The 23672-nt window shown below is 36.5% G+C and overlaps 1 protein-coding gene across 2 annotated transcripts in view; it reads right to left on the bottom strand.

Annotated features, from left to right (window-relative positions):
• Nucleotides 1-19721, bottom strand: part of Stxbp3 (syntaxin binding protein 3) — a 71668-nt gene extending 51947 nt beyond the window's left edge. The window contains exons 1-4 of one of the 2 annotated variants that reach the window (XM_077791140.1): nt 19580-19721; nt 4456-4505; nt 3835-3916; nt 1813-1854 (exon numbers count right to left, since the gene is read on the bottom strand). In XM_077791140.1, coding sequence (XP_077647266.1) covers nt 1813-1854; nt 3835-3916; nt 4456-4505; nt 19580-19628 — 223 coding nt within the window. In that variant the 5' untranslated portion in view covers nt 19629-19721. The remainder of the gene's footprint in view (nt 1-1812; nt 1855-3834; nt 3917-4455; nt 4506-19579) is intronic. The other variant, XM_026402779.2, reaches the window with a different exon arrangement.
• Nucleotides 19722-23672: the final 3951 nt, after the last annotated feature.

Raw genomic sequence — 23672 nt, 5'->3', positions numbered from 1 at the left:
GATACCAGTTATACTACACTAAAGACTTTACATATATTATTTATGAAACCTTATAACCACACTATGAGTACTTTCCCTCAGTATTGGGGATTAAATTCAATGGTGCTCTTATCATGAACTACAAACTACAACCCCATGCCTTTTTAACTTTCAATTTTTTATTTTGAGACAGGATCTTGCTAAGTTGCTCAGACTGTCCTCAAACTTTTGATCCTCCTGCCTCAGCCTCTGGAGTAGCTAGAATAATAGGCATGGGGCACCATACCTGTTTATTTTGAAAGAGTATTTTAAAATTGAGGACACTAATCTTTTAAAACCACATACTAACATTTATATTTTTTCAACAATAAAACAAAGTGAATGTAACAAATCCTAATTGTCAAATTACTTAAAGCTCTTAAAAAAAAAAAACTAAAAGTATCCTATAAATCAAAAGAACCATATTTCAAGACTTGTATTGGCAAAGGACTATTAAGAATCAACATATGTGACATGCAATGAAGGCTACTGTTGGACTTTATTTTCCCCCAGTAGTGGAGATGGAATTTGGGGTTTTGTGCATGCTAGACAAGTGCTTTACCACTGAGCTACAACCCTACACACCCTGGACTTCTCTCTTAAATATGGTGATTTCATTTTTTTCATTCTTAAATTAATATTACTAATGTACAGTTTGTTATTAGATATCAAAGAAAATTTCCAAAGAAAATTTCAAATACTTTAGGTAGGAAATTGTAATTTTTATACAATTCCAATAACCATGATTTTTACTTTTAAAAGATTAAGGTTCAGGGGGGTTGGGGTGAATTTTGCTAGTTGAGCACATACTAATTATTAGCATGCCTGAGGTTCTGGGTTCCATCCCCACAGTTCCCCCAAAATGATTAAGATTCAATGTAAATTTACTTCTAGTGGTTAATACTCAAAATGAAGTATCTAACAATCATTCTGTGCTGTACATACTATTATAATTTGGTGAATAATGTACAGGTACAACCCTGTAAAAATGAAATATCTGTTTAACAAGAGCAGAAAAGTATTACTTCTCCAATTCACTGAAAGTGTATATCTATTAAATGATAAAGAAAGGTCTTCAGGGGGGCTGGAGTTGTGGCTCGGTGGTACAGAGCTTGCCTGGCATGTGTGAGGCCCTGGGTTCGATCCTCAGTACCACATAAAAATAAATAAAAAATAAAGATATTGTGTCCAACTGCAACTAAAAAATATTAAAAAAAAAAGAAAGGTCTTCAATAATGACAAAGTCTAATTCCAAATCTTTACTTTTTAAGGTTTTTATTTGTTTTTTATGTGGTGCTGGGGATCGAACCCAGTGCCTCACGCATGCTGGCAAGCGCTCTACCACTGAGCCACAGCCTGAGCCTCTTCCCTCATTGACTTTTAAAGAATAACAAGACCCATGCTGGGCACAGTGGCACATGCCTGTAATCCCAGCTGCTTGGGAGGCTGAGGCAGGAGGATTCTGAGTTCAAACCCAACCTTGGCAAAAGCAAGGTGCTAAAAACTCAGTAGGACTCCGTCTCTAAATAAAATACAAAATAGGGCTGGGAATGTGGCTCAGTGGTTGAGTGTCCTAAAGTTCAATCCCCTGTACCATAAATAAATAAACAAGTAAATAACAAGACACTACTGAACATTTTCAAAATGACCTGCATGACAAAATAAAGTCTGACCAGTGAATATGCCAATGCCAAGTCTCATATAAAGGTTCTTAGAAGGGCTAATATAAAATTTGAAAGGACCATAAGTTTAAACTAATAGATAATGACTGTGATTAAACCAGAGCAAACCTACATGACTCTGGAAGATATTGAGAACATTCCATAGCACTGTGCTCTATGATATAGTCGGAGGAGGAGGAGGAGGGGGGGGGAGGGGGGGGGGGAGGGGGAGGAGAAAAGGAGGGAGGGAGGGAGGGAAGGAAGGAAGGAGGGAGGGAAGGAAGGAAGGAAGGAAGGAAGGAAGGAAGGAAAAGAAAAGAAAAGAAAAGGAATATTAGTATTCCTTTTTTAAATTTAAAAAAAGAATACAAATATTTTTACCCAGGAGATCTATATATGTGTTGGTCTACAAGACCAGGCCACAGTAAGAAAAACAATGGTCTACAGAAAAAGGTAATTAAAAACTCTTTATAGTTCTCTACAGTTTCATTGTGCTTTCACACATTTATAAAATGGTGCTCATCCTAGTTTCAGAGCAAAATATCCTCTGGGAACTTGAAAAACTTACATAGCCTTAATCAACAATTTACTTTATTAATAGTAAAAAAAATTAAAGCTTTAATCTAATTTCTAGTTTACAACTTTTTCCATAAAGATCATAAATTGAATATATAATACAATTAATGATAAAGATTAATTTACATGTGACTATTAACACACAAATATTAGCTGGATGTGGTGGCATATACCTGCAATCCCATCTACTCTGGAGGCTAAGGCAGAAGGATTGCAAATTTGAGGTCAGTCTGGACAATTTAGCAAGATCCTAACTCAAAATAAAAAAGAGCTGGGATTGTAGCTCAGCAGTAGAGTGTCCATAGATTCAATCCCTAATGCCCCCAAAACCAAACCAAAAACCAAACAAAAAAGCCCATAAATATTTTATGGTCAGACTTTCTAGAAAATATTGGGTATATACTTAGGAGCAAAATATAAAAGAACTGTATTTGACTTTGAGTCTGTTTCTTCATTGCAGATGGGGGTATTTAATCTCTCTCTGTACAGGGGAATTATGAAGATCAAATTTATAAATAAATGAGTTAATGGACGATGAGTTAAAAATAACATGATCATGAATGTTATAAGATGTTGGTACTTCCTCCAGAAGGTAATACAGATTAATACAACATAACTTCGAATCAATATTATGTATTTTAAAATATGTACAAAGGCTGATTTTATGACATCTTAATAGTCATTGAAAAACAATACAAATAAATGACAAGGGCAGGAGATGTCGCTCAGTGGTAGAGTGCTTACCTAGCACACGTGAAGCTCTGGGTTCAATACCCAGCACTACAAAACAAAACACTAAAAACAAAAACCCCAGAAACATTAATGAAACCACTGAGGTAAACCTAGTATAGCAATAAACTAAACTACCAAATATGTAAGAGGAAAAAAAATTAAAGAACCACCTCAACAAAGTAATTGACTTAAGTCTTGGCCAGGGCACTTAATTATATGCCTCCAAGGTAAAAATTTAGAGAGGTTATTTATTGGTAGAGTCATAATGAAACATAATGTCCTCAAAAATAAAAATACAATAATTTTTTTATAGTGCTGAGGATTGAACCCAGGGCCTCACTTACACATGCAAAGCACATGAGCTACCAGAGCTATATCCCTAGCACTCAAATTTCTTTCTTTCTTTTTTTTTTTTTTTTTTTGGTGGTATTGGGAATTTAAATCCAGAGGTGCTCTACTACTGAGCTACAACTGCACTTCCCCTTTTATATATATACACATATATATGTATATATATTTTTTTAGTTGTTGACGGATCTTTATTTTATTTATTTATACATGGTGCTGAGAATTGAATCCAGTGCTTCAAACATGCTAGGCAAGTGCTCTACCACTGAGCCACAACCCCAACCCTTTCTGGCCCCTTTTTAAATTTTCTTTTGAGACAGGGACTCACTAAATTGTCAAGGTTAGTTTCATATTTGTAATCCTCTGCCTCAGACTCTGAAATTACTGGAATTACAGGTATGCCCACTGTGTCATGCTCCCAGCACTAAAATTTCTCAATACTTCAGACCTTCCCAATCAGTATAAGAAAGCATTCATAAGAAAAATTTGTAACACTTACCAGTTATACTTTCTTCTAGAAGATCTGTCATTTTGCAACATGATGCCAAAAGCCTAGTGGTAAATTCATCTAAAAGCATTATCTTAAAAGAAATACAAATTAATATATTATAAGTATCTGAACACCAAAAATTCACAAAAGACAGAATTTTGGCCCTTAACTCTACTCAGATTTATAGATCATTTATAACATAAAATTAAAATATCATGACAGTTAGCAAAATGATCTCAACTCATGTTTTAACTTGCATGATCTGAAAATTAATTTTATCACTAGACATACACACAGTATTATATATAAGCACAGGAATAGAAATATTTCTATTTTGATGCAGGAGCTTGTTCATTTTAAATGTCTTATATTTAACATAAGATTTTCTTCAAATCACAAATCATCACTTACTGAAAAATGACACTTAGTTCACTTAATATTTACAAGTAGCACTTGAGTTACTACCATCCTTATTTTATAGACAAGAAAACAAGAGGCAGAAACACCATTAAGATGTGAAGTTAGGATTTGAAGGCAAACAGTGTAAGTCCAGTTCCTATTTCCTTAAGAAGTATCCTAAAGTACAACATACTGAAGTCCTCAATATAAGAGCAAAGTATACAATTTTACCTTCCATTCACCTTCTTTCTTGCAGTCATCAAACACTGTTGCTTTTATCTCTGTTTAAAAAAAGGGGGGAATTATTTAGGAATCTAAATCAACAGTTTGTAAAAATAATAATAGCAACTACTCAAGAGGTCCAAAATGACTTGGAAAATTCCAATTTGAAAATAAGAAAAACTACATTAAAAGCATACATATTTGTTGTACCCTAAGTAAAAAATCCAACATATTTAATACCTAACATATAAGTACATTTCAACTATATTTTTAAACTGAGATAACAATTATAAAAAGGGCTAATATTTTAAGTATATAAACATATAAATACATGAAAATATTTCTGAAAATTTTATCTGATTTGGTTTTTTCTGTTCTACTTAAATCTTAAGTAAAAAAGATGAAAACAAAAAAAATCCATAGGACAATCCTAAACTAATTTATAATTTATCCTAAAATAATTTACTCATAAATTATATTCAACAATTGAATCTGCATAAACATTTTTCATCCTGACTGACATTATGCTTTGCATCCCTTCCTCCCTCCCCTTCTCTTCCCCCCCATATATAATTAAATTAGGATAAAAACTTTGCCTTGATTTATCAAGAAATATTAATATGGTCTTTTAAATAATTTTCAAAATTAAATATTTTATAAACTAGTTCATGGATTTACAAAATCCCTTACATAATAAAGAATACATGTAGGCAATACATACAAATTCTATTTTATAATAAGACAATCTCCTATATTTAATGTTTTTATTGATATTCAATTAAATTTGAAAACTGTAGTAATATTGTACCTAATGCATAAAATATAACTAAAATGTACATTATGGTAAGTCTTCTTTCACTAATTCTTATAAATGAGATAGTTATACAATTCATTTAAATTTTTCTACTTCATAATTTAAAACTGTTTTAAGCTAATCCTTTTGGAAAATTTACCATCAAGTTCTTCATACCATGTTAAAAAACAATAGCTCCTGTAACGGATGGGATATAATTAATAAGGGTTACTATGGTATAATTTTTAAAAATTAGGTCTTTGTTCCTAATTCCTGGCATAGAGTTTCTAGAGTGCTTGAAATCTACTGAGTGAAAGAGTATCTATGCTATATTAATGACATGACTCTTGGCTAAAGGGCTCCTAGATAGCTTTGGGACTCAGGTTGGTCACAGAAAAGACCAAGACATGACTTCTATGGAGGAGAGAGGGGCAGGAGATTGAATTAAATCATCAATGACTTGATTTAATCAACTGGGCCTACATAAGGAAATCTCCATTAGGGAAAAAAAAATTTAAAGGAAGACCTTGGAGAGCTTCTGAATTGAATGTTTATCTACATACAAGAACTGTGGTGTACCCCAACTACGCTCCAGACCCTTCTGGATCTCACCCTTATATATTTCTGTATCTGGCTATTTTATTTGTATCCTTTATAATACACTGATAATAGGAAGTAAAGTGTTTTATAAAGTTTTGTGAGCCACTCCAGCAAATTATTGAACCTGAAGGGAAGGGGGATTGTGGGAACCTCTGATTTGTACCCAATCCAGGAAGAAGCATAGATAACCTGAGGACCTAGTATGTGCTAACAGTATCTGAAGTGAGAGCAGTCTTGTGGGACTGAACCCTTAAACCTACAGTCTGACATAGTTAAGTAATACTAGGTAGAGTCAGAATTAAACTGAATAGCAGGATACCCTACTGGTGTTCACAAGTTAAAGAATTAATATAGGGCAGGGGATCATATTTGGTGTCAGAAGTATTGTAAATAAAAAGTTTAATTACTATTAAGAATTGTGAAGTGGAAGGCTTTACTGTGACTGAGAAACTGCTGAGAAAAATTAGTTAAGACAATTATATATTGCTTGCTAGGAGGATTATAATGTTATCTGAGAAGAATTATAGTAAAAAAACAGAAATATTTAATTATAATTTAATCCAAAGCACCAGTTTCTAATACCCTATAGGCAAATAAACAAAGGATTTTCTCAATTAGAGCTCAGATACTGAAATATTATGCCACTTCCCTTTCTAAATTAGCTTCCTTCCTGATACCTCAAATAAGCTCAAATTGAAGACATTTTGTTTATTCTTAGCAGATTTTCTTGTTGTCTTTCTCTTAAGAAATGAAAATGGAATTAATGACAGAGCAGATTGGAGAAGGGATAACCTGATAGTTTTACAAGTGAATTCTACAAAACATTTAAGAAAGAATTAATACCAATTCTTTCTAAACTGTTCCAAAACACTGAAATAGAAGATACTCTTTTTATTTTTTTTTAAACTTTTTACTAATTACAATGATTTTATTTTATTTTTATTTTTTTAAAGAGAGAGTGAGAGAGGAGAGAGAGAGAGAGAGAGAGAGAGAGAGAGAGAGAGAGAGAGAAAAAGAGAGAGAAAGAGAGAGAGAGAGAATTTTTAAAATATTTTTTTATTTTTTTTTTTTAGTTCTCGGCGGACACAACAACTTTGTTGGTATGTGGTGCTGAGGATCGAACCCGGGCCGCACGCATGCCAGGCGAGCGCGCCACCGCTTGAGCCACATCCCCAGCCCAAGATACTCTTTTTATGAGGCAAACATTATAGCAAAACCAGACAGACAGAATTAAAAAAAGAAAACTATAGACCCATATTCCCAAGAGTACAGATACAAAAATTCTCAACAACAACAAAACAAACAAAAACTAGCAAACCAAATTCAATAACATATCAAAACCATCATATATCATGATCAGGTGGGATTCATCCCAGGCATGCAAGGACAGTTCAACATACACAAATCAAAAACCATGATACAACACATCAACAGAATGAATGACAAAACTCCTATGATCATTTCAATAGATGCATAAAAAGGATTTAAAAAGGTTCAACAAGTTGGGCATGGTGGTACATGCCTATAACCTGTGACTTGGGAGGCTGAGACAGGAGGGTCACAAGTTTGAAGCCAGCCTAGCTAGACAACTTGGCAAGATCCTGTCTCAAAAAATAGAAAGGGCTGGGGATGCAACTCAGTGGTAGAGTGCCTTTGGATTCAATTCTCAATACCACCAAAACCAAATGAACAAACAACAACAAAAAGAATTAACATCCCTTCATGAGGGCCTGGAGTTGTGACTCAGTGGTAGAGCACTTACCTGGCACATGTCAGGCACTGGGTTCAATCCACATAAAAACATAAACAAATAAACAAATTGTGACCATCTACAATTTAAAATTTTTTTTTAAAAATCCCTTCATGATAAAACTGAACAAATTAGGTGTAGAAAAAACAATCCTCAAAATAATAAGTGCTATATATGAAAAACCCAGGGCCAAATGGGGAAAACCTGAAAGCAATTCCTTTAAAATCAGGAACACGGAAGGGCTTTCCACTTTCACCACTCTGATTTAATATATAATATTGGAAGTCTTAGCAATGGCAATTAGGCAAAAGACAGAAATGGCATCTTTTGAAAGAAATGAAGACAAATTATCCATGTTTGAGGATGACATGATCCTACACATAGAAAACCATAAATTACTCCATCAGAAAACTGTTAGAACTTACAAATAAATTCAGTGAAGTAGCAGAATTTAAAAAACCAACATAAAAAGTAGTATATCTATACACAAATAATGAACTTACAGAAAAAGAAATTAAGAAAGCAATCCCATTCACAATACTACAAATTTAGGAAGTGAAAACACTGATAAATGAAATTAAGATGATACACACAAAAAAATGGGAAGATAGCCTATGTTCATGAATCAGAAGAATCAATATTGTTAAAATAACCACACTATCCAAAGTGATCAATAGAGTCAATGTTAATTCCCATCAAAATCCCAATGACTTTCTTGACAGAAATAGAAAAACCAATCCTAAAATTCATTTGGAATCACAAAAGACCCAGAATAGCCAGAGATCCTGAAAACACACACACACACACACACACACACAAAAAAAAAAAAAAAAAAAATCACACAAGGCTGGAGGCATCACAGCACCAGACTTCAAAATATACTACAAAGCTCTAGTTACTAAAAAAAAGTATGGTACTGTATAAAAAACAGATACGTAGACCAATGGAATAGAACAGAGAAGCCAGAAATCAATCCACCCTCATACAGCGGATTGGTTTTTAACAAAGACACTAAGAACATAAAGTAGAGAAAGGACAGTCTCTTCAATTAATAATGCTGGCAAAACTGAATAGACATCTGCAGAATGAAAATAGATATCTTTCTCTGATATCTATTTTCATACACAAAAACCGACAAAAATATGTATCAAAATCCTAAATCTTAAACCTAAAACTATGAAATTACTGTATAAAAACATACCAGAATCACTTCAAGACAATGGTATAGGCAATGATTTTTTTTCACATAGGACCGTAGAATCACAGGCAACAACAACAACAAAAGACAGGCTTACCTTAAATTAAGAAGCTTTTGCATATCAAAGGAAGTGACAAGATCAAGTGACAACCTACATACAGAAAGGGAGATAATATTTGCAAAAGATACGCCTGATAAGGGACTGAAAACCAAAACACGGTAAGAAACTAAAAAAAATGAACACCAAAAACAGTCCAAATAAAAAAATGGGCTAAAAAACTAAACAGACACTTCTCAAAAGAAGTTATAAACATCCAACAAATATATAAAAATGTTCAACTTCACTATTCAGCAGAAAAATGCAAATCAAAAATCATAATAAGATGTCCTCTCATTCCAGTTAGAATGGCTATCATCAAAAAGACAAGAAATAATGAATGCTGAGGATGTTGGGAAAAGTGAATATTTACACACTTGGTAGCAATACAAATTAGTACAGCTATTATGGAAAACAGTATGGAGATTCTCAAAAAAACTAAAAGTACAACTATTATATGGTTCGGCAATTCTGCTCCTGGGTATATACCCAGATCTTAGTACCAAAAAATGAAATCTTAATACCAAAAAGATACTTGGGACCCATGTTCCCTGCAACATTATTTACAAATAACTAAAATATGGCATCAACCTAAATGCCCCTCACAGGATGAGTTTATTTACCACTTGGTCATAAAAGAGAATGAAATTCTGTTATTTGTAGCAACATGGATTGAACTGGAGAACATTTTGTTGGGTAAAATAAGCCAGACACAGAAAGACAAACACCACAAGTTCTCACTCATTTACAGAAATTGTTACGGTTTGGATATAAGGTGTCCCTCCAAAAGCTCCCATGTTAATGCAGGAAATCAGAAATTAAATGATTATGAGAACTATAACCTAATCGTTGGATTAATCTATTTGATGGATTAGTAATTTGAAAGGACTAACTGCATTGTAACTACAGGCAAATGAGGTGTTGGCTGGAAGAGCTGGATCACTGGAGGTGTGCCTTTGGGGATTTCATCTTGTCCCCTTGGCTTCTCCTCTCTCTCTACTTCCCAGCTGCCATGAGATGAGTAACTTTCTTCCAGTGCTGCCCTTCTGCCATAGTGTTCTGCCTCACTTCAGGCCCAAAGTGCTGGAGTTAGTTGACCATGGACTGAACCTCTGAAACCCTTGAGCCAAAATAAACGTTTCCTCTTCTTGAGTTGGTCCTGTTGGGTAATTTGGTCACAGTGATGCAAAGCTAACTAAAACAGAAACCAGTAAGCCAATATGGTAAAGTATGGAACAGAATAGTGGTAACTGGAGATAGGAAAGTGTAACGGTTAAGGGTATAGAAGAAAATAAGACGACTTTGAAACTAGAAAGGGTACAGGATAAGGAGGTTTGAGGGTAGAAGGCAAGTAGACATGATCAATGTACAATGTATACATGTATATATCACAGTGAATACCATTAACCTGTATAAATAATATATATTAATAATTATGGGATTTTATTTTAAAAAGAGGTCCCTGAATAGAAGTCATCTCTACAATATTTGAAATTTTATACCTACACCATTCTAGATAATAGAAACTAGCCATATGAGGCTCTCAAGCACTTGGAGTGTGGCTAGTCTGCACTGTGATGTCCTGCAAAGAAAATACATATGAGGGGGCTGGAGTGTAGTGAAGTAGCAGAGCACATGCTTAGCATGTATGAGGCTCTGGGTTTGAACCCCAAAACAAAAAAAAGGGGTGGGGGGACTTTGAAGAAAAAGAAAGGAATATTAAATATTCTGTGAATTTTTAAATTACATGTTTAAATTATAACACTTTGAATACATCAAGTTAAACTAAATATTGATTATTAAAATTAATTTCACCTGGGCTGCGGTTGTGGCTCAGTGGTAGAGTGCATGTCTAGCATGCGTGAGGTCCTGGGTTCGATCCTCAGCATCACATAAAAATAAATAAAGAAACTGTGATTCATCTATAACTAAAAAATATACATAAAAAAATTTTTTTAAATTTGGACTTAGAATGTTTTCTCAAGCGGTTTCTCTTAACACTTTTATCTTTGCTCTGCCTACTCTATCTACTCTTCCTCAAAGATGAATATCACCAAAGTTAGTCATCTATCAGATTATAAGATCAATCCTTCAGTTTCCAATCATCTTATAGTTCATCTCTCCTAGACTTCATTCAATTACACAATACAGGTTTAAGCACTTTAATGCAGGTTTAATGCCTCCTAAAAACTGCTCTAGGCTTCATTTCTACAAGTTTGTTGTTTTCTTAGTCTTTGACTATTTCCTCCTTCCCCCACAATCAATAATTAGGCAGTACTGATTTTTCTTTCTGGTATTTGACCATTATGTTTTACTGCCACTGGCACCAGCAATACCTTAATTCTTATCACTCACTGAACTACTGCAACAGACCCCTATCTATAGATTTCCTGCTTTCCACCTCCAACCCCTTTACCTTTCCAATTCATTTTTTCACACTGCTGTCAATTACCTTCCTAAAACTCAACTCCTTGTTTAGATCACTATATATCTCAAGTCTCAAATGTTCACTCTTGCCTACAGAATAAAAAAAATCTATTATTCAATATTCTCCATGAACTGCTTCTACCTAATCTCTATATTGATCTTCCCTAGTCCAAATGCTACCCAAATAATTACCTATCAATACCAATTATCTTATCTTTGCTCATTTTGTTTTTCTGAAGTACAAAAGGAAATACATTTAAAACTGTAAAGTGCTGGGGCTGTAGCTCAGTGGCAAAGCACTTGCCCAGCATGCGTGAGGCACTGGGTTCAATCCTCAGCACCACATAAAAATTAAAAAATGAAATAAAAGTATTTTGTCCATCTACAACTACAAAAAAATTATTAAAAAAAAAAACTCTAAAGCCAAAGAAGTGAAAACACTGAAAGGAGAAATAAGAGAACTACTACAGTACATAACAATATGAGCAAAGCTGAAAGTATATTTGCACAACTATCTTAAATCACAGAGAAATTGTTAATAAACCTGATAATAATACAATAGAAACTGATTTGCCTGGAAAATAGAAAATAATCTATGAATAACAGTTTTAAAAGAAATTAAAAAGTCAGAAAATATGAAAATCATAATCAAGAAAATGAGTGGGAAAAAATTACCACTACCAGAAGATAATTTCAATATTGACCTGGAAAAGTTATCTTGCATTCTCTTTTATCTACCCTACCTTCCCTAAATAAATGAATCCCACCATATGCTGTAGCCTAAATCCTGATCTCTTCATTCAGCTCCCTTTTCTGTAAATGTATATTTACTTATCTCCAACTGCTACTGGACACTTTGACTTGCACTGAAAATTCACTATGTTCTAATTCTAAACTATCTTTTCCCTTCAAGCCTGTTCCTTTTTTCCCCCTCATCGATAAACAGGAACAACACTGTCTAGTCTAGACTGGAATTTTAGTCTAGGATGACTCTCCCTTAGATTATATCTTATTGAGTCTACCGTTTAAATTTCTCCTTTCCTCATTCATCTTCTCCTTACCTCCCTTGTGACAGTTCAGCCTTCTATTCTAGACCAATACAATAACTATGTTGTCTCTTTGCCTCCCATTCCCCATTTCTCTTTCAAATAAATGCCCCCTTCCCTCTAACCTCTGAGTTTGTTTTAATAACCAAATTATTACAAAAAGTGAATCAACATAACTCACTTTCTTTATTTCACTAAACTTACATCTTGGATAACCTCCATGTAGAGTATGAACATACAATAACTCCTTTAACAGTTATAAAATATTCCTTAATACAGAATTTATTCATCTACTCTATGACAGATTGTCATTCTGTTTCCAATTTTGCCACTGTGCTGCAATAAGGATCCTTAAACATTTATCTGTATCATTACTTTTTTTTCTCGTAAAACAACCATTTAAAAAATGTTATTTATTTACATTTGACATAGGGGATTGAAAAAGAGGTGCTTTTAACCACTAAGTTACATCCCTATCCCTTTTAATATTTTACTTTGAGACAGGGTCTCCCTAAATTGCTGGGATTTGAGATCCTGTTTTAGCCTCCCAAGTCACTGGCAAATCAGGCATGCACACTGCACCTGGCCTATTTTCTTTTAACATATTCATAAGTGCACATGAGATATTTTACTCCATTTCAATTCCCAGTACTACTTCCTTCCCTTCCCTCCTTCCTTCTCTGATCCCTTTGCTCTACTCTATTGGTCTTCTATTTTTTAATTGGTTATTGTTATACATAAAAGTGGCATTCATTGTGACATACTCACATATGCACATAGCACAGTGTGGTCAATTTCATTCCACAGTTACTTTTTGTTTGTTTTTTAAAGACAGGGTCTTACTAAATTGCCAAGGCTGGCCTTGAACTTTTGATCTCCCTGCCTCAGGATCTTGAATAGCTGGAATTACAGGTGTGCACAAACATGCTGAATGATAGAATTTCTTATATTTTTGATCTGCATTTGGTTGAATCCATGGAGGTGGAAGCTGTGAGTTCAGAAGGCCAACTGTACTATATTTATTTTTATTTATTCCAACTGTACTTTATAATAATAAAGGATCTGGAGGGTTTCTCTCTTAGCATAACAGCATAAAGGCAAAAGTCACTATTACAAAATGGGTTGGGGATGATATTAATCAGAATAGTGGTTATGCTGGGGAAGAAAGTGGGGTTAGAACTGGGAGGAGTAATGCAGTGCTTGGAAACATTGTATACACTGATTTGGGTGAAAGCTACACCAGCAAAAATTTCATCCACTGTATTTTTTTTATTGGTACCAGGGACTGAACTCAGGGGCACTGTCAACCACTGAGCCACACCCCCAGCCCTTTTGATACAGGATCTCACTGAGTTGCTTAGTGCCCTGCCTTTGCTGAGGGTGGATGTTAACTGGATCCTTCTTTCTCAGCCTCCCCAGCTGCTAGGATCACAGGTGTGCGCCACTGCGCCCAGCACATCCACTGTACTTTTTGCGATAGTGTACTTCACCACCATAATATATCTGAGTCATTGCCCTTCAAAAATGAACAAGAAAGGGGTCGGATGCAATGACACATGCCTGTTATCCCACCGGCTTGGGAGGCTGAGTTAGGAGGATCGTGAGTTCAAAGCCAGCCTCAGCAACGGGGAGGTACTAAGCAACTCAGTGAGATCCTGTCTCTAAATAAAATACAAAAAAGGGATAGAGGTGTGGTTCAGTAGTCAAGTGCCCCTGAGTTCAATTCCTGGCACAAAAAAAAAAAAAAAAAAAACCTTTTGACAATATTTAATTGATTACCCAAAATGCTGGTGACTGCTTTTCAGGGGTCAGGGGGATCATTTTTATTGGTTCCCCATAGCCTAGAGAATAAACTACTTAGCAAAGCATCAGGATTTTTTTTTTTTTAATACTGGGGATTTAATCTTGGGTTGCTCTACCCTTGAGCTACATCCCTATACCTTTTTATTTTGAGAAAGGGTTTCACTAAGTTGCCCAGGCTGGTCTCAAATTTGAGATCCTTCTTTCAGCCTCCAGAGTCACTGGGACTACAGGTATATACCATTATGTCAGCTCATCCAGGACCCTTCCTAATTGGCTCCAATCTACCTTTAGGTCTATATCCCCCTTCACCTGCAACAAATACCTCCTGTACTCAGTCAAAAGAAAAAAAAACTGTTCCAGCAGAGTATGGTGGCACAGCAACAACTCAGGAGGCTGAGACAGAAGGATCACAAATTCAAGGCCAGCCTTAGTAAGTCCCTCAGTAACTTTATAAGACCCTGTCTCAAAATAAAAAAATAAAAATAAAAAGGGCTGGGGAAATATCTCAATGGTAAGTGTCCCTGAATTAGATCCTCGGTACCCAAACAAAAAGCAAAACAACAACAACAAAAAAAACTGTTCCCTTTTTTTGGTTCCCCATCCTAAAAACAATTACATATTGATAAAAACAAACAAACAAACAAACAACAAAATAATACAATTCTCTGTGTGGACTTTATTTTCAGAAAACTTTAAGATTTATAAGAAACCTAAAAGCTGGTTGTTTTGGAGAGAAAAGCTGGAAATCTGGGTTGGGAGGAAGATTAATTTTATTTTATACTCTTGCTCTTAAAATTTTTTGCTGCCTCAAGATTTTAAATAGTTTAAAATGTTAATTACAAATGGATGCTCACATTTGACTTACACACACAAAATAGTTAATTACAAAGATTAAGAAGGACATGCAAAATGTTGAGTCAATGTTGTTTAAAAGAAAGAAAGCCATAGCAGTCCACCTGCCCAGCTAGATCAATCTATCAGTCTCTATCTGTCTGTCTATCTATCTATCTATCTATCTATCTATCGTTACTAGGGATTGAACAGAGGGTATTTAACCACTGAATCACATCCCCAGGTCTTTTATTAAATTTTGAGATGGGAATCTCGCTAAACTGCTAAAGCTGGCCTCAAACGTGCAATCCTCCTGCCTCGGCTTCTTGAGTTGCTGGGATTACAGGTGTGTGACACCATGCCCAGCAGAGTCATTCATTTTTAAAAAGCATTGTTACCCATCACATTCTGCTAGGGTCTGTTAGGATTTTTTTTTAATCTTTTTTTTAGTCATTAATGGACCATTGATTTTATTTATTTATATGTGGTGCTAAGAATTCAACCCAGTGCCTCACACATGCTAGGCAAGTGCTCTACCACTGAGCCACAACCCCAGCCCTGTTAGGAATTTAAAGTCCTATAAAACACAACAGTGGACCTACCTTCAAGAAGCTTAACAAAAGACTATCAAGGCAGTTGTGAGATGTGACATTCAAGAAGGGTAAACTAAATGCTACAGAAACTTAAAAGGGCAGGTAAAAGTTAGAAGCCACTAAGAAGGTGGTAGCTCATTTGAACTGAAACTTGAAGGCTGGCTAAATTTTGGATAAAAATAAGGGAAGTTGGGTGTGATGGCATCCTAGTTACTTGGGATGCTAAGGTAAAAGGATTCCAAATTCAAGCTTCAGGAACTTGGCAAGACACTGTCTCAAAATAAAAATAAAAAGAGCTGGGGGACCTATTCAGTGGTAGAACACCCTTGGGTTCAATCCCCAGTACCAAAAGTAAATAAATAAACAGAAAAACTAACTCTTTAAATTAATTTTAAAAATAAGATATGGCAGTAAAAGATTTCAAGATAAGCCAGATGCAATGGCGCATGCCTATAGTCCCAGTAACCTGGGATACTGAGGCAGGAGGGTCACAAGTTGAAGGCCAGCTTCAAAAATTAGTAAGCACTTAGCAAGACCCTGCCTCAAAAAACAAAAAAGGTCTGGGAATGTAGCTCAGCGGTAAAATGCCCCTGGGTTCAATCCCTAGTACCCCCCAAAATATTTTTTTTCAAGAAGAGTAAATAATACAGACTAGACGGAAAAATAAAAGTATACAGGTGAAAGAAAACAAGAATAACCAGGTAGGCTGGGGCCAGATCTTCAAAGGTAGACTCTGAAATGAACTTTAGGTAACTGGAGGTCTCTAAACAGGTCTCTAAACACACAAGCACAGAGCAACTAATTTTACTATTACAGGAAAATTAATATGGAAGCTACTTGCTGGATGGACTAGAATGAGAAAAAGTAAGAGTTTAGAGGATTAGTTACGAGATTGGTTAGGAGCCTCCTGCAATAGACTGGGCAAAAAGTAAGACCTTTTTAAAGGTTTAAACACGGAAAACCACGGACAGCTCAAACATTAACTCTGCAGGGTGAAAAAAAAAAAAAACAACTAAGCGTAAATCCTAGGTCTAGATTTCACAGCTGTTATCAGCATTTATTTTTAATTTTTATTTATTTATTTTTTTGGTACTGGGGATTGAACCCAGTGGTGCTTTACCACTAAGCTACATCCCCAGACATTATATTTCTTTTATGTTGAGATAGGTCTAAAGGTCTCACTAAATTGCTTAAGTTGACCAACTTGCAATCCTCCTGCCTCAGCCTCCCAAATCACTGGGATTACAGGCATACAGTACCACGCCCCATATCAAGATTTATTTTAACAGCATAACTGAGATATAATTTGTATACCATACAATTCATCCACTAAAAAATGTGTGATTCGATGGTTTTCAGCATATTCACAAAGTCATGCATCTATCACTGCATTACCACAACTGTGAGAACATCTTCATTATTCCAAAAAGAAAACCCACCCTCCAAATAGGCATTCATTTAATCTACTTTCTGTCTCCATAGATTTGCTTGTCCTGGGCATTTCATATATATGGAGTCATACAGTGTGAATGTGGCCCTTTGTGACTGGCTTCTTAGCATAATAACATTTTCAATATTTTGTGCTATTGTAAAATATATCAGTATTTCATTTTTTCTTACTGCCTTTATTTATCCATCTATCAGTGCCTGGACATTTGAACAGTACAGTGTTTGCTTAGCATGCATGAGGTTCTGGGTCCAATCCTCAAAACCAACAAAAAAAAAAAAAAAAAGGAAGGGAAAAAAGAAGTAGTGGTTCCATTCTCTTTACCTACCACTGTCTAGTCAAACTAAAGGTTATTTAGTTTTCTACCCGCACCTATTATATCATCAACCTAATAAAACATTTTCTCTAAAAATATGATTCTGATTCTCTTATCTCTTTTTAAAAATTTTTTAGTTGTTAATGGATCTTTTATTTATTTATTTTATATGAAGTGTCAAGGACTGAACCCAGGGTCTCACACATGCCTGGCAAGCGCTCTACCACTGAGCCACTACTGCAACCCCTGATTCTCTTATCTCTTCAAAAATTCATTCAACATTTCTCTCAGATTCTTTTTTTTTTCCTTTCTGCAGTACTGTGGATTGAACATAGGACCTAGCACATGCTAGGCAAGTACTCTACCACTGAGCTATAATCCTCCCTTTTCTAAAATTTTTATTTGGGGCCATGGATCTCTAAGTCACTCAGACTGACTTTGAACTTATCACTCTCCTGACTCAGCCTCCATATGGTTCACCACACCCGGATGGGGGGGTGGGGGGGGGGGACGAGGCAGGGCGTGGTACTGGAGAATTAACTCAGGGTATTCTACCACTGAGCCACACCCCTTCTTTATTTTTGAGACAGAGTGCTGCTAAATTGTTGACTAGCCTCAAACTTCCCATTCTGCCTCAACCTCCCCAGCCACTGGGATTATAGGCATGCACCACCACACCCAACAAGTTGCATCTTTTGCTAACAGAACTCAGAGGCTCCCTCTTCTCAATATATATACTTTACTCGATAAATGTTGAATGACTATTGTCTTTTGTTATGTTTCTATTTACAAAAAGTTTCAAAGAACTACTTTACAACCCTACATCTTTTTCCTTTCATTTTGTCTGTCTTTATCTTACACTCCATCTGGAAAGTCTGGTGTTAACCTTAAGTTAACAGCACAAATTAGAAATTTTGTTATCCCTACACTCTCCCTCCTACCTAGTTTCATGCTATTAAGATTGGCATTACCATCACTAATCTTTTCTCATAAATGCTAATGTAAAGCAAAATGTACATCTTGGAAATTTTTATACAACACACTTTACTACCCATTTTTATACAAATGTATTTAAATGCCATTGTTTTTAACCATTTCCAAATCCTTACCATGTTAAGCATGTTAAACCTGAAAAACAAAATGACAACCTTAAAATTAACTAATTTTTTTAAAACTATAATTTCTTACTTCTTCTTTACACACTCATAGCGTCTGCTATATATGATATACTAGCCCAGTTACTGATTTGGATTTTTCATTTTATACAAGAACTGAAAACTCCCAGATTTTTGCCAAGCAATTTCTGTTCTTTGTTCAACAAGTTGGAGTAAGAACTACTAATCAGAAGTTACTCCCTTTCCACTACTAGACCATAATTACTTTGAACCCAAAGATGCCAAACAATGATGGTTCTTCCTGTTTGGTGGGTTCATTCCTTCCCTAACATGCCTGGCCTAGGTTTGGAGTAATTTTTATGAAAGCCAAGGATGATAGGGCAGAACATCAATAACCAACAAGCAACAAAGTTCTAACAACAGAGAGTCGCCCCAGAGTGTAAAGGGAAAGGCGAAGGTGCATCTTTGCCCAGGTACGCAAGCCGCTGTCACGGGTAGAGATTTAATTATTCCAATTAAAAGGTCCCTTCTCAAAAGCTTATCAAGTAGGCTCCTCTAGGAATCGTGGAAGAAGGATCTGTTTAACAGTGAATTTTTGTTTTTGTTTTTAAAGGAAAGTACAGCAATAAAAATCCTCCTTGATACTAACACAAATAAGGAGAATAAGCATTTTCTGGAAACTCAAGTGCGGGGAAGAGGGGACGGGATAGAAAAACAGAGCCCAGATTGTCCCCAGTGGAGAGACATCCCCGACTGGTAGGGCCCCGGCGCAGGCGGAGGGGAGCGCGGCCGAGTACGCCGGCGGCCGCGGGAGTGAAGCGGCCCCGGGGCTGCTTTAGCAGGGCGGGGCTTGGAGGCAAGACCCCGCCAAGGTAAGTGGGTGCCTAAGACCAGCGCGAAGGCCGCGCAGTATCGCAAACCTGCCCATTCCGGGTGCAAACCAGAAACCGGGCTGGGCATGAAAGCAGGAAGAAGTCCGAAGCCGGACGCGGGTCCGAAGCAACAAGTGCCCGTGGGGGCTCCAAACTAGGCTGCTGGGCGAAGGCAGGAAAAAAAGGCCCGGCGCGACGGCGTCCTGGCCTTCCCTTTCTCTCAGCCCCTACCCGATCCCACTCACTCTGCCACACGACGCTCTTTAGCCCCCTCTCGGTCACCAGTGGCGCCATCTTCCCAAAGCCGCAGAGCTACGCCGACGCCTCACACTCGAAACCCACTTTAGCCCAGTCAGCGGCGCCCGGGTGGCCCCGCCCCTCACTGCGGGGAAAGCCTCGCCCCTCCACGGACCGCGCCCTCCGGTGACGTCAGGCGCGTCAGCGCGGGGATTCTCGCCCCCTCCTGGACAGAGGCTGCGCAGTGCACTGTGGGCTGAATGTCAATGGACTGTCGGGCGCCTCCTTGCGGAAGGCGGCTTTAGCTCAAGATTGGGTTCCGACGACGGATAGCAAGGGTGAGCAAGATTGTGAGCCAACTTAATCTACAAAATGATGAATGCGAACATACAAGAAGAAGGTGGAACGCTTCGCCTTACAAAAGGATTCTTCACTTTGCAAAGCGATTCATAATAGACGTCACTCAGTAGCCAGCTCAACTACAAATGGATAATTCACTCTCCCCCCAAAGGTTTTTTTTTTTTTTTTTTTTTTAATTCACATTTCAAGGACATAAGAGGTTGTGTGGAACTATGAGGTATTCTCCAGTGAGCCCAGAATTATGCTGGGCTTTCAGGAAACTCAAAGGAATAAGAGACCCGCTTATCTGAAGCTTTATAATCTAATCAAGGATCACAATTTCTGACATACTGTAGATAGTCAAAAGTTGGTTGAAAACTGAATGCCTTAAGGATACAATATAAGTAAATGAAACAATAAAACAATCATTTATTCAATGAATTTGTGCAAAAGATGTATGGGAAGAGGCTCTCAATGCTATAGGACCCAAAATTGTTGTTGAAAGCTGATTAACAGACATGATTTGACCTTAGACTTTTAAGATTTTTAAATATGTGTGTGTGTGTGTGTGTATTGTTGATGGACCTTTATTTTATTTATATATGGTATTGAGAATTGAACCAACGACTCACACATGCCAGGTAAGTGCTCTACCACTGAGCCATAACCCCAGTCTCAACTTTGAAGATTTATTTACTGAGATAGTTCTTTGAGAACTTGAAATCAAAGTAAGCGAATATGCACTAGATCAATTAAGTTACTGAGAGCCCTATCATATAACCATTGTATACATTGGCAGATAGTAGGCCTTCCTAGAGGAATAAGCAAAGAAACAAGATTCAAGTTGATCGCATAGTGAAATGGTTAGGGAAGACTACTGCTAATATTGTTCAGTATTTAGGAAGTGCTCACTATATGCCATGCACCATGCAAAATGGATTATCTCATTGATCCTCAAAACAATCCTTACAGATTAAAAAAAAAAAACAGGCTTAATGCAGTTAAATTAATTGCCAAGGATGCACATCCAGTGCTAGGGGGAATCAGAAAGCAATAGAGCAGTTTGTGGGATAACTTATAATTTTGGAGAGAGAAAAAGAGAATGAAGAATAAAAACAGCCATAATATGGATTCAGGTACAACCTATGACATGAATTTTTTTTCTGTTTGAGGCTTATATGAGAATAGAAGGTGGAGCCCTGGCCTCTCTTAAACCTACTTTAAATAGATTCAGTTCAGAATTTTATATAAATGCACATATTATTTGCCCCTCCCTTTTCTTTTTTTTTATAATGAAGATATGCTTTATTTTTATTTAATTAGCCATTTTTTATTTTTTTATTTTTTTTAAGAGAGAGTGAGAGAGTGAGAGAGGAGAGAGAGAGAATTTTCAATATTTATTTTTTAGTTCTCGGCGGACACAACATCTTTGTTGGTATGTGGTGCTGAGGATCAAAGCTGGGTCGCACGCATGCCAGGCCAGTGCGCTGCCGCTTGAGCCACATCCCCAGCCCATTGCCCCTCCCTTTTCAATTTTAAATCAGATTCTGCTAGTATAAGAGGGTGAAAACCAAAACCATAAGAAAATTTCAGGACAATGCAGACTGACTCTTCTAAAGTGGAGCTCTTTGCCCTGAATGGTCAAAACAAGAGGAAAGTGTGATGCTTCCATCTCTCAATTTTGAGGAAAATAACTTAAGTGTCAGGGAATAATACACACACACACACACACACACACACACACAAAATTCGTTGGTGTTGGAAGTTTGACTTGGACACAAGGGATAAAGTTGTGGTTATGCTCCTAAAGGCCATATTCCAGGATGGCAGTGTGAAATAATGAAGGAAGAATAGGCTTTATATATATATATATTTTAGTGGTACTGGGGTTTGAACCCAGGGCCTTATGCATGTGAGGCAAGCACTCTACAAACTGAGCTATATCCCCAGCCCTGGCTCTGCTTCTTACTAGCAGTGTGACTTCAAACACCTCAGTTACATTGCATTTGTGTGCTAAATTATTTCAAACAGCATAACAACCCAGCAAGATTTCAATCTTTGTTGCCATTTCACAAATGAGGAAACTGAAGATAAGAAAGGTTAACTACATCATGTAAAATATTAAGATGGGCTAGAATCTGGATCTGGCTCCAAGACAATTGCCCTTTCTCTTATTGCTTATCCTCCCATGCTCCTCCAATTTTGCATAACCTCCTTAGGTGGTTTCTTTAAATCTCCCTTAGTTGGTTTTCCTGGGCAGATCAAAAAATGAATTTTGATTCCCTGAACATGACACTGCAAAATGAAGGTAAAATCCACTAACACTGGCCAAAGATGAAAAGCTGCTTTATATAATTCACAGAGCAAATAAACATACAAAATAACCAAGGACTGAATGAATGTACAGGCACTTGAGTTAGGGCAGATCACTTACTCACTATCCTGTTCTCAGGTTGTATTCACTAATAATTCATCATGATAATCTAAAGGAATGTTTTCCATAAAGAAAACATTGATTAGCATGTCTAAACAATGCCACTTACTTACTTGTTTCCACTGAAGTGTTTGTACTGATTACCTGTGTGAATGTGGGTGAGCTTTTTGAACTTTCTGGGTCAAAGGGAATAACTTTATTACTCAGCTTATAGCATTGCTATGAGTAATGAAATAAGTTTGTAGAAATCACTTAGGAGCACATAATCTGGGCTATATACATGTCAACTAGGTTTTTTTAATATTTATTGTTTAGTTTTAGGTGGACACAATATCTTTATATTTATGTATAAATATAAAGATATTTATACATAAATATAAATTTATGTATAAATATATTTTTATATTTATATATATATTTATATGGTTATATATATTTATATATACATTTATATATACGGTTATATATATGGATATATATATGGATATATATATATATGTATATGTTGTAGTTGGACACAATACATTTATTTTATTTATTTATTTTTATGTGGTACTGAGGATCAAATCCAGGACCTCACACATGCTAGACGAACATTCTACCACTGAGCCACAACCTCAGCCCCCACATGTCAACTAGTTTTATGTTTGCTCAGTGTGGACCATATTGTCTTCCATGGAATTCTGATCAAGGTAGCTCAACATTAGATGGCCATTTAATTTTCTGTGCTCTGATATTTGCAGGATATGGGGCAGAGATTCTGGCCTTCTTTGGCCTTTGCCTGGGCTCTTTGGCTACTTCAGTCAGCATACATTGCTAGTGACTGGCTCAGTACATGGTTTCAGTGGGATCTGGACCACACAGCCCCAGTTCTATACCATCAGGGTATGGGACTTCTCCAAATCCTCCAGATCTCACCAGTCTTTCATCACAGGGCACAGGGCCTCTATTTTACCAGCCTCCCATCACTAAAATTTTGCTTCAAGGAAGAGCTTACCATGGCAAACTTCTGACGGCTCCTAAACCTGGAGTTGGGAAAGTAGCTCAATGATAGATTGCTTGCCTAGCATGCCTAAAGCCTGGGGTTTGATTCCTAGCACTGAAAAACTAATAATTCCCAAACCTGGCTAATCAGAATCACTTGGTGAACTTGTTAAAAATATGGAATCCCAGACCTTAAAGGTATGGATTCCCAGGCCACATCCCAGATATAGTGAATTTGAACCTCCAGGGGTGATTCCCAGGAATCTATGAGTAATGAGCTCTCGGACCTAGCCCAACCCACCTCCTGTTCACTCACTAGTGTTTAGGAACAAAAGTGAACTAAA

This window comes from Urocitellus parryii, chromosome 11, assembly GCF_045843805.1.
Source record: "Urocitellus parryii isolate mUroPar1 chromosome 11, mUroPar1.hap1, whole genome shotgun sequence".
Taxonomy (NCBI): Eukaryota; Metazoa; Chordata; class Mammalia; order Rodentia; family Sciuridae; genus Urocitellus; species Urocitellus parryii.
This window is presented reverse-complemented; position numbering and strand designations above follow the sequence as displayed.